The 11501-nt window shown below is 36.6% G+C and overlaps 2 protein-coding genes across 2 annotated transcripts; one reads left to right on the top strand and one right to left on the bottom strand.

Moving 5' to 3' along the window:
• Positions 1-4995: 4995 nt before the first annotated feature.
• Positions 4996-6081, bottom strand: LOC140861118 (F-box protein CPR1-like). The gene has a single exon (XM_073264126.1). It carries the CDS (start codon positions 6079-6081, stop codon positions 4996-4998), a length of 1086 nt encoding a protein of 361 aa, XP_073120227.1.
• Positions 6082-6911: 830 nt separating this feature from the next.
• Positions 6912-9703, top strand: LOC140861114 (uncharacterized). The gene is made up of 5 exons (XM_073264119.1): positions 6912-7529; positions 7617-7705; positions 8440-8745; positions 9079-9208; positions 9263-9703. The coding sequence occupies exons 1-5, from the start codon at positions 6912-6914 to the stop codon at positions 9701-9703; spliced, it is 1584 nt and encodes a 527-aa protein (XP_073120220.1).
• The last annotated feature ends 1798 nt before the right edge of the window (positions 9704-11501 follow it).

The raw sequence follows: 11501 nt of genomic DNA, 5'->3' as shown, positions 1-11501 counted from the left end.
CGGATTCAGGAAAATTTATTTTGACTTTAAAACGTGCAGAAATGGTTTCTGTGCACATTGGTGAAATCGTTTCATCAATCAGAGTCACGATGAATTTTATATTAATTTCTGAACGAGCGGGCTTTGCTTGTCGGGCCCCAGCTTATGACTAATGGGCCCTAAGGTGTTAGTGGCCTGCATTATAAATAAGTTATTTCAGTACAGAAATTACACACAACAGGTCATAATTTTTGAGACAGGATTTTCGAAACCCTAGCCCCTCTCAAAAACGTTTTCGGCCGCCCCTCCCTCCCTCTGCCCGAGAAAATTCCGGTCTGTGATTTTGAATCGCAGTAAGGAATAACGAATCAAATTCGTGTATTCTCTTCGCAGAAAACTTCTGATAGATTTTCTAGTGCAATCTATCAGAGGGATTAAACCTCTGTTCGTGGACCTGATTGAAGGCGTTCATCGGTTCCAGGGAGAGACAACAAGAGCAGAATTGTTCTGTTGGTGTCCATTAATCTCGTTGCGAGATTTGAGGTAAAATTTATTTAATTGTTATTTAAATTTTACACACACGTAATTCAATCGATGAACGGTTGATACCCATACCATGGAAACGTTCCATGAAAAATTTTTAAACTTCCGCTGCACCGGGTATCAATCGTAATTGGTCTGGGAACTCGCCAGTTTTCCAACAGAAACGCATAAGCGCAAAAAGTCAGTACCAAAATTTTGAAGGAAGCATAGAAGCGCTTAATCCTTCCCACAAAAGCGCGAAAAATCAGTCCGCTGAGAACTCTAGAGCGCATCTACGCTAGAGAAGGAGCGCATAAACGCCCCTTCAAAAACTCTAGGGCAGAAGCGCTAGAAACATAGCGCTTCTGCGCTAGGTGGTTTCTAGCGTAGCTACTCTAGGTTTCTGGAGCAGCTGTGATGCGATCATGGATAGCTTGCATGTGGATCAAGTGGGAAGGAGAGTTCGAGATCCCTTGGAGTTGCCACGTTGACCAATAACAAGGAACCGAGCTAACAAATTCAAGAAGGCACTTCAAATGTTGATGTAAAATTATCAAGATGGAGTTGGAACACTTGAAGTCATTGAAGTGTTAAAAGTTGAAAAGAGAGAAGAAATTTATTTTCGAACAGAAGACATCTCGTACGAGCGCCACATTCTTCTGCTCGAGCAAGCCACATAGAGAAATTTGGGCAGAGATATTCTCGCTCGAGCGCGGGTTTTGTCCGCTCGAGCGAGCTCAAGAGAAGGTGCGGGACAGAGTATGCCTCGCTCGAGCACAGTTTTCATCCGCTCGAGCGAGCAAGGATTTCCGAGAAAAAACACAAACTTCAGCATGTTGTGTGTGTGGGTGGTATAATTCATATTTTTTGATATTTTTGTCTATTTAAAGTGTTTTAGACCTACTAGGAAACTTTTGAGATGATATCTTTAGGCAATATTTTGCTATATCTTTTATTTTTTAATTGTAAATTATAAATACTTTGTTTATTTTCATTAATAATAATTCAGATTCAATTTATATACAATATTGAAATTCTCTCAAGAATTTTTTTCAAAGCTTTGTTTTGGTCATTCAAGTCAAAATTTTCACAGTTTAATTACTTGAAAATGTTTGTCAATTTATTTCTTTGATTTCGAGTTATATGAAGGTATTGTTTGATTTCGATTGCTCGTAATTTCTGTTGTTAATCGTTTTGTCGATTAAAGGTGAAAATCCAAATTTTATCTTTTGTTTGTCTTCGATATTTGTCAGTCAGTTTTACTTGTTTCAATGATTGGAAAAAAAACACTTTGAATATTTTTTTATTGATTTGAGGGTGCGATTTATTTTATAATCATGTTTTCTTATCATTCTCAAGAGGATTCATATCATTTGGTATCAAAGCGAAGGTTTTGAGACAAGTAAGTATCGTTTCAATAACTTCTAATCTTCTTTGTTTGTTCTTCGTCCTTCTTTGTCTGTTCTTGTTTTCCTTCATTCGTTGTGTCAGTCTTGTTGCCCAAGCTTCTCTTTTTTGTGCTACAAGTTATTTAAAAAAATTTGGTCAAAAAAAATAATTCGAGAGGGCCGAAATTCGTAAAAAAAAAGTGAATAAAAAGTAACTTGTGGCCAATTCCTTTGTCTTTGTTCATCATTGGGTTCAAGTCAAAGTCAGTGTCCATAAAATTCCATACTTGTTTTTGCAATCTTTGTGAGTCAATTTTCAAGCGTCTAAGAGTTTTTAATCTTGAAGGTTTAAACCTTTACTATACAAATCAAAGCCTTACCATAAATTTGAGTGAAAAAAATAAGAAGTGTTTGAGTGATTCGTTTGGAATGAACTGTGAGAATTTGTCTGAGGAAATTTTATTACTAAAATTTTCTTGCAGGTACAATGAATCCTAATAAAGATGCTAGTGAGAGTGTGAACAAAGGAATTTCCAAGGTTCAAATGGATGTGTTGATGGGGCATTTGACTAAGATGATGAGGTTGGAGTTAGAATCTCTTCATGAGCGGATGAGTAAGTTGGAGAAGAGTACTGGTAGTGGTAGTAGGAGTAAAAGTAGGAAGGTGGATGATTTTGAGGATGGTGAAGAGAGTTATGATGAAAATTGGGATAGAGAGACGAGTACATGAGGGTAGGAATAGGCGATAATCGGTGCGTGGGAAATACGCTGACGGGAATAGAGAGGATGAGAATATTAGTAGCATTAATATGAAAATTCCAGCGTTTCATGGGAGGTCTGATCCTGAGGCATATCTGGAATGGGAGAAGCATGTGGAGTTTGTGTTTGATTTCCATTACAATTATGATCTTAAGAAAGTGAGGTTGGCAGTAGTTGACTTGTTGACTATGCATTAATTCACTACAAGAAAAACGGCCAAAGACAACGTTTTTTCCGCGTTGTTAATGTCATCGAAAAAGCGTTGTCGTAGGCAGTGTTGTAAAAGACAACGCTCAAAGACAACGCGAAAAAAGCGTTGTCGTTTCCAAAAACAACAACGCTTAAAAAGCGTTGTCGTATATAAAAACGACAACACTTTTTAAGAGTTGTCTTTTATAAAAAGCGTTGTCGTTTCTTAAAAAAAACGCTTTTTAAATGAAACGACAACGCTTAAAAAGCATTGTCGTATCTAAAAATGAAAACGCTTTTTAAGCGTTGTCTTTTATAAAAAGCGTTGTCTTTGTTCAAATAAAAAACAAAAAAAATTTAATTCACAAATTTTTAATATTATAAGTCACTCAAAATTCAAAAATTTGTAAAATAAAATTTAATATAGAGTCTTCCAATATTATAAATCATTCAAATAAAAAAAGAATTGAATTCTAATTTTATGAAAACTAGGAAAAAACTATGCATTAATCTCGAAAAACTTTGATTCCTTCCTTCAGCACATGCTAGCATCCCGAACATTCATAAAAACCACAACAATCTCTTTTCCTTCAATTTGTATCTCCATACTGTAAATTATTAAAAATAAAAACAAAAATAAAAAAATATGATTAGATTAAAATGAAAAGTAAACTTAAAAAGATATTTATCAGTAAAAGAACATGAACTACAACATAAAAAATGTTGTAATAGAGGTCACAAATGCAATATGGGCAAGAAAAGAGAATAAATGAATATAAACGAACCCATCCCCATTCACATCATTAAGCAAACCAAGTCAATACTAATTTCAGTAAATGGTTTGGAGGCAAGGCACAAATGTAGCAAAGACAAGTACCTTCTCCTCAAAATATGAAGGTTCAATCTCCTCAGAGGGAATGTGTTCCAAAATATATCTTACATGATCAAACTCCTAAAACAAATACAACAGATTTATCAATGGAATGGCTTGAGTAGGACAGAACTGCGAAATATATTCAAGGAAAACATACATACCACAATAGATGCAATCTATGAAAAACATGAGTATCGGTCATTGAACTGGATATTCAACATCAAACTAAAAAGGAAAAACTAAGATATTTTGCATGTCCTCCCATAATATAAATCATCAACAATCATTTTCATTTTCAACAAACAAGGCACAATAAAATGTAAATTGTGACATCTGAAATCATGCTCAAAATAGTTTTTTCTTCATTGAATTCTATATCAGCTATAATATAATCATGAAACTAACTATAGCATCATACAGTTTCACAGGTAAACTTGAATATAGATGTGATTTACAAGAAGTGCTTGTGTTATTGGGCAAAGTGCTTCAAAGACAACTCATAATACCAGTCTATTTTTACATATCACCCAGGATCAGGTCTTTATCCAAACTGTCCTAGGAGCACAAAAATATCAACAGTCTGCTTCCTCCATTGATAATGACAAAAAATACGACAGTATTTGATTGAAATCTCTTAATGTGTATAATCACAGATGGTGTTAGTATTTTTTGTATCTAAAAAATATATCCAGCATGCTCTATTCTGTTGACATATATTTTTTTATTAAATAGTAATTTAAGTGAATCAAAAAAGACAACTAAATAATATTTGATAACCTCCTCGAAGAATTCTTCCTCAAGCTCATCCACCGCTTGAGGCCTGCATCCATATATAGAACTTAACTCTTCCGAGCTCAAGGATAAAGCATGCCTTTGATGTGGAGGTAGTCCAGCAAGAACTCGAGCTACAGCTGCGGCGGCGGCGGCTCATGCTGGAACCTGAGCACAGTTATTTTCAAATGTGTCAAGTCAGGAATAAGCAATGACTCACAGATTACCCTTCATACTTCTAGTCAACAAAAAACTCACACATTTTTTATAAAGGGAACAATCAACAAATATACTGAAAACTTGGAACAAAGACTACATGATCCCACTGTGAGTAATAAAATAAGCTCTAGTCAAGTTTATTTATCAACTAAAACATAAGTCAATTATTATCTATGAATAGAAGCAATTATCTCGAGAAATATAATACTAATCATGGTTGACTTAGCATCACAAAAATAAACGGCAGTCAAAACCAATACAAAGGCACAAAATAACACAAAATAACATTCACAATTAAATCAGTTCACCTTTTCTTGCTCCCCCCTTTTCCCTTTTCTCTGTACCACACTTCTTGACTTGGCCAGGGGCTTCAAGGGACACAAGGCTCTCAACGCAAAAAGGGATGTCATCTACATGAACTTGTAGAAGAGTTTTCTTCCTCAAATCATACCAAACAAGTCTTTTTTCATGCCAATTCAACAGAACCTTGTTCCCATTCCTCGAATAGACCAGCGGTTTCACACAAAAATGCGGCCCCATGGTAGGCGGCTTAATTGTTAACAGCATGCTCCAAGATTCCTCCACCCCATACTCCTTCATCACCCAAATAACCACCCGAGATCTCTGCATGCAAATCAAGCATAGACTCCCTCCAACCACAGTCAAACTCAACCTGGAATCCCTCGTCTTAACACCCTTTGGCAGCTTCATCTCACAATGCTTCTCAGTTTCAAAACTGAAGGCCATGATTCTAGCTGCATCAGTACTTCCATCCGCATACACCAGTGTGTGCATCGACCCATTCACAGGCGCGCACGTGTGGCCCCCTACGAATGGCAGTGGATAAGTAAAATCCTGGATTTTCTTCCACGAATTGGATTTCAGGCTAAAAATCCCAGTCTCCATAAGGATGTTAACTTGGGTAACATGGTTTTTAAAGTCCATAACCTTCAAAACTTTATAATCGTCGGTTATGGAATCGTAGCCAAACCCATATGAAACCAACGCATAAAATCTCGACCCAGGCGGTGGTTCCACAGAAGAATCAGGAAAAACCCTGTAACTTCTCGCAAAGCGGTTCCAAAAAACAGGGGGCTCGCTCATCACAAGAACCAAACCATGGCAGGAACTCGTGACACCATCCAAGTTGTTGTAAGGAAAGGGGGGTTTAAGCACGCGCGCCTTGTTAAGGGGCCCCAAATAGACGGAATAAAGGGCAGGCCCACCACCGAGAATGAGATAATGGTTCGAGTAGGAATTTAAGGACCGACGCAAATGTGATTTGATAAATTTCTCGCTGTCGACCAGAGAACACCACGATTTCACGACGGGAAGATGGCTGAGGAGATCCTCGATAAGATCAAGCGGGAGAATCGGCATACTTTTGGATAATGTTGCTTTCTCGCTGAGCTTTTAAGGTTTCTTTATAGAAAGGGACGAAAACTTTATGCGACAGGAAACTAAGGGATCGGTATTCACCTGTAGTGAAGATGCGAGGTGGGCTTCCCGATGGCTCGAGCGAGAACGTTGCGAGGTGTCAACCAATTCATCGTCGGAGTCACTTCAAAAATTGTTTGAAGAATCGAGCAAAAATCGAAGCCATGGGATTTTGAATTGAAAGAGAGAAATAGGAGCTAAGGGATATGCCGGATCTGGAGAAGAAATCGATCGAGAGAAGGGGTCTGAGATTTGGGGATCTAATTGGGCTAAGGAAATATTATTTATTTTATGTTTTATTTTAAATAAAAATAATTGTTTTTTTACAACACTTTTTAAAAAGTGTTGTGATACATGGGGAAAAAACGCTCATAGACAACACTTTTAAAAGCATTGTCTTTGACCCCAAAAAAAGCTTATTGACAACGCTTTTTTTAAAAAGCGTTGTCTTTGATGAACAAAAAACATATAACGACAACGCTTTTCACTAAAAGCGTTGTCTTTTAAAAAAAGACAACACTTTTCGTTAAAAACGTTGTCTTTTAAGTGTTGTGTTTGTGCATTTTTCTTGTAGTGTAGTCTGGTGGGATCAATTAGTGACCACTAGAAGGAGGTGTGGAGAGAAGCCTATTGAGACGTGGGATGAGATGAAGCGTGTCATGAAGAAGCGGTTTTTGCCTAACCATTATTATCGTGATATGTTTAGGAATTTGTAAACTTTGAAGCAGGGGTCTAGGAGCGTGGAGGATTACTACAAGTACTTGGAAACCACGATGATCAGGACCAATGTTGAGGAAGATATTGAAGCAACAATGGCTCGGTTTTTGTGTGGCTTGAATAGGGAAATCCAAGACCAAGTGGAGCTTCATCGCTGTTTTAATTTGGATGAGATGGTACAGACGGACATGAAGGTGGAGCAACAGCTCAAGAGGAGAGGAGTTGGTCGAGTCCTTTTCGGCGGAAGGTCGTCGACTTCGTGGCGTCCGAAAGTTGCAAAATGGGAGGATAACAAGCCGGTGTCCAAACCAAAATCTGACACCAAATTTGAGGCTCCAAAGAAACTATCGAATGGTACATCTGAAAATTTTAATACTCGGTATAGAGATATTAAATGTTTTAGGTGTCAAGGTATTGGCCATATTTCTAGCCAATGTACAAATAAGAAATTGATGATTATTAATGCTTGTGTTGATGTGGAGTTTGAAAGTGATGAGGGAGAGGAAAATTATGATAATATGTCTGCGTTGGTGGATCCTGATGATGAGGATGGGTTTGGGGCTGCTGTTGGTGAATTATTGGTGACTAGGAGAGTGTTAAATACACGACCTAAGGAGGAAGAAAAAAGTCAGCGAGAAAATCTTTTACATACTCGTTGTTTTGTGAATGGAAAGGTGTGCAGTCTTATTATTGATGGGGGTAGTAGTATGAACTTATAGAGTTGCGAGCTTGTGGAAAAATTGGGGTTTCCTATTTTAAAGCATCCTCAACCATATAGGTTGCAATGGTTTAATGAATGTGCGGAGATGAGAGTTAACAAACAATTTGTGGTGCCATTTTCTATTGGCAAGTATGTTGATGAGGTTTTGTGTGATGTAGTCCCTATGCAAGCGTCTCATATTTTATTGGGAGACCGTGGTAGTTTGATAGGAGAGTGGTGCATGATGATTTTAAAAATAAATATTTTTTTGTAATGAAAAAATAGTCTATTGTATTGTTGCTTATGAATCCGAAGCAAGTGTAGGAGGATCAAATGAAAAATATAAAGAGAGATGAGGCCGAAAAAATTAGTGAACAAAAAAGTGAGATGACCTTAGAAAAAAAGAATGATAAAAAAAGAGATGAAAAAAAATTGAGCCAAAAGAGGCCGAGAAAAAAATATACATGGCCCAAAAGAGTGAGTTGAGAGATGTTTTAAATTCTCATGTTCCACTTGTGTTGATGCTTTATAAGGAGGTACTCCTTAATACAAGTGATACAGCCGAAAATCTTTCGAGCATTTTTATTTCTCTCTTGCAGTAGTTCGATGATTTATTCCCAGAGGAACTATCTCAAGGATTACAACCTTTGAGAGGTATTGAGCACCAAATAGACTTGGTACCCAGAAGTGCATTGCTGAATCGTCCAGCTTATACGTGCTTTTAACTACTTTAGATTCTAAATTTTTGGGGTTTTAACATGTTAAAGAGTTGCATGCATGTGATGTTGATTTTGGTGAGATCTATGAGTCTTGTATTCATGGTCCAAAGGATAAGTTTTCTATGCGTGATTGCTATTTGTTTAAGATAAATTATGCATTCATAGGTATTCAATTAGAGAATTACTTGTTAGGGAATCGCATAGTGGTGGTCTAATGGGGCATTTTGGTGTGGCTAAAAAATATCAAATTTTCCATGAACACTTTTATTGGCCACATATGAGGCATGATGTTGATAGAATGTGTGAGCGGTGTGTAACTTGTAGGAAGGCAAAGTCTAGATCACAACCACATGGATTATATGCTCCACTTCCAATACCTAGTGAATCATGGGTAGATATTTCTATGGAATTTGTTCTTGGATTACCGAGGTTTAAGAAGGGAAGGGATTCTATTTATGTTGTGGTTAATAGGTTCACTAAAATGACACATTTTATTGCATGTCAAAAATCAGATGATGCTTTGCATGTTGCAGATTTGTTCTTTAATGAAATTGTGAGATTACATGGCATGCCTAGAATTATTGTTTCTGATAGGGATACTCGATATTTGAGTTACTTTTGGAATACATTGTGGTGTAAACATGGAGCTAAGTTGTTATTTTCTACTAGTTTCCATCCACAAACTGATGGTCAAACTGAGGTATTAAATAGAACTTTAGGAAATTTGTTGCACTCTATCATTAAAAAGAACATGAAAAATTGGAAAGATTGTTTGTCATTTATTGAGTTTGCTTATAATCGTAGTGTGCATTCTACTACGAGTTATTCACCATTTGAAGTTGTTTACGGTTTTAATCCATTGACTCCGTTGTATTTAATGTCTTTACCTATGAGTGAAAGGGTTAATATGGATAGGAAGAAGAAAGCTGAATTAGTGAGGAGCTTGCATGAGAAACTACGTGAAAATATAGAGAAAATTAATTTGTAGTATACTAAGCAAGGGAACAAGGGAAAAAAGAAGGTTGTGTTTGAACCAGGTGATTGGGTTTGGTTGCTCTTGAGAAAAGAGTGTTTCTCGGAGAACGGGAGTTCTAAGTTGTTACCTCGAGGAGATGGTCTTTTTCACGTCATAGAACGAATCAATGACAATGCCTACAAACTAGATTTCCAAAGTGAGTATAATTTGAGTACTAAATTTAATGTGTCTGACTTATCTTTGTTTGATGTAGAAGATGAGCCATATTTGAGGACAAATCCTTTTCAAGAAGGGAAGGATGATGCGATCATAAATATCTCGCATGTGGATCAAGTGGCAAGGAGAGTTGGAGATGCATTCGAGTTGCCACGTGGACCAATAACGAGGAACCGAGCTAACAAATTCAAGAAGACACTTCAAATGTTGATGTTAAATTATCATGATGGAGTTTGAACACTTGAAGATCAGTTTCGGATTTTTCTATGCGTTATTGAAGTCTTAGAAGTTCAAAAGAGAGAAGATATTGATTTTTGAACAGAAGACGTCTCGCCCGAGCGCCACATTCTTCCGCTCGAGCGAGCCACATAGAGAAATTCGGGCAGAGATGTTCTCGCTCTAGCGCGGGTTTTGTCCGCTCGAGCGAGCTCAAAAGAAGGTGCGGGATAGAGTATGCCTCGCTCAAGCGCGGTTTCCTTCCGCTCGAGCGAGCGAGGATTTCGGAGAAAAAACACACACTTCGGCATGTTGTGTGTGTGCATGGTTTAAATCATATTTTTTTATATTTTTGTCTATTTTAAGTGTTTTAGACCTACTAGGAAACTTTCTAGATGATATCTTTGATATCTCTAAGCAATAGTTTTCTATATATTTTATTTTTTGATTTTAAACTATAAATACTTTGTTTATTTTCATTAATAATAATTCATATTCAGTTTATACAAAATATTGAAATTCTCTCAAGAATTTTCTTCAAATATTTTCTTTGGTTATTCAAATCAAACTTTTAACAGTTTAATTACTTGAAAACGTTTGTCGATTGATTTTTCACTGAAGATTGTCAGATAAGAGTTATCTGAAGTTTTTCTTTGGTTTCGATTGCTCGTGATTTTTGTTGTTAATTGTTTTGTCGATTAAAGGTGAAAATCCAAATTTTATCTTTTCTTTGTCATCAATATTTGTCATTCATTTTTAATTGTTTCAAAAATTGGAAAAAAACTTTGAATATTTTGTTTATTGATTTGAGGGTGCGATTTAATTTATAATCGTGTTTGCTTATCATTCTCAAGGGGATTCATATGAAGTTGCGCCTAGAGCAGCTGCACCATATAAAAAAAAAATATTTTTCCCCGAATTGTTTTGTGTCGTCTTTTCGCATGTTGCACACGAGGTCCCACATTAGGTGGTATCAGAGCCAGGTTGAGATGTATTTGGTCTACATTAGAAATTTTGGACGGGGGTAGTTGCATCCGCCTAATTTTATTTTCGCATAAGATTGATTTCACTGCATGATTTGAATGAAACTTAAATGCGAGCATGTCTTATCACTTGATATTATCTTCTTACGTGATTATTTGCAATAACATGTAAAGTGTGTGATTATTAAAAACAGGGAATCTGATTGATTCTGAACGAGATATTTAGCGCTCATCAGTTTGATGAGCTAAGAGATGATTGAACTGAGATTATGATCATGATATTTTGATGTTATTTGTATGATATCAGTATTGCAAATATGGGTCCTCGTAAAACAGGAAATACACCACGGAAAGAAGAAGTTCCTCGGACAGAGGGATTACCTCAGACAGTGGAAATACCACAGACTGAACAAGGTAGTGCTACCGCTAAGCCCATGGACACTACTAGCTCCAACACCGATGGAAGTGTTGTTAAAGAGGTTTGAATAATTTAAGCCACCGACCTTGAAAGGAATGGAGAATGCCATATAATGTCATAGATGGCTCGAAGATATTCAGCAATTATTCAAGTCTTTGGATTACTCCGATGAGAGCATAATCAGACTGATTATACATCAACTGCTTGATTTAGCTAAGGGTTGGTGGGTGATGACTAAGAAAGCCTTGGACAATCAAGTTACTATGATTAATTTGAAAGTGTTTAAGACTGAGTTCTATCAGCGTTTCTTTCCTAATTCTTACAGTAAAGAAAATGGGGCAGAATTTGCAAATCTGAGACAAGGTGTGTAAGGTCCAAATAATCCACTAGCTTAATCACGTTCAATTAATTAAATTAT

Source organism: Henckelia pumila, chromosome 1, assembly GCF_033568475.1.
Source record: "Henckelia pumila isolate YLH828 chromosome 1, ASM3356847v2, whole genome shotgun sequence".
NCBI lineage: Eukaryota > Viridiplantae > Streptophyta > Magnoliopsida > Lamiales > Gesneriaceae > Henckelia > Henckelia pumila.
This window is presented reverse-complemented; position numbering and strand designations above follow the sequence as displayed.

Bases quoted from the DNA above. Each gene is read 5' to 3' on its own strand.
- LOC140861118 (XM_073264126.1), bottom strand. From the start codon at position 6,081: ATGCCGATTCTCCCGCTTGATCTTATCGAGGATCTCCTCAGCCATCTT.
- LOC140861114 (XM_073264119.1), top strand. From the start codon at position 6,912: ATGATCAGGACCAATGTTGAGGAAGATATTGAAGCAACAATGGCTCGG. The intron at 7,530-7,616 runs GTGTGCAGTCTT...CCTATTTTAAAG, and splicing joins GTTGTTTTGTGAATGGAAAG to CATCCTCAACCATATAGGTT. The intron at 9,209-9,262 runs GTGAGGAGCTTG...ATTAATTTGTAG, and splicing joins GGAAGAAGAAAGCTGAATTA to TATACTAAGCAAGGGAACAA.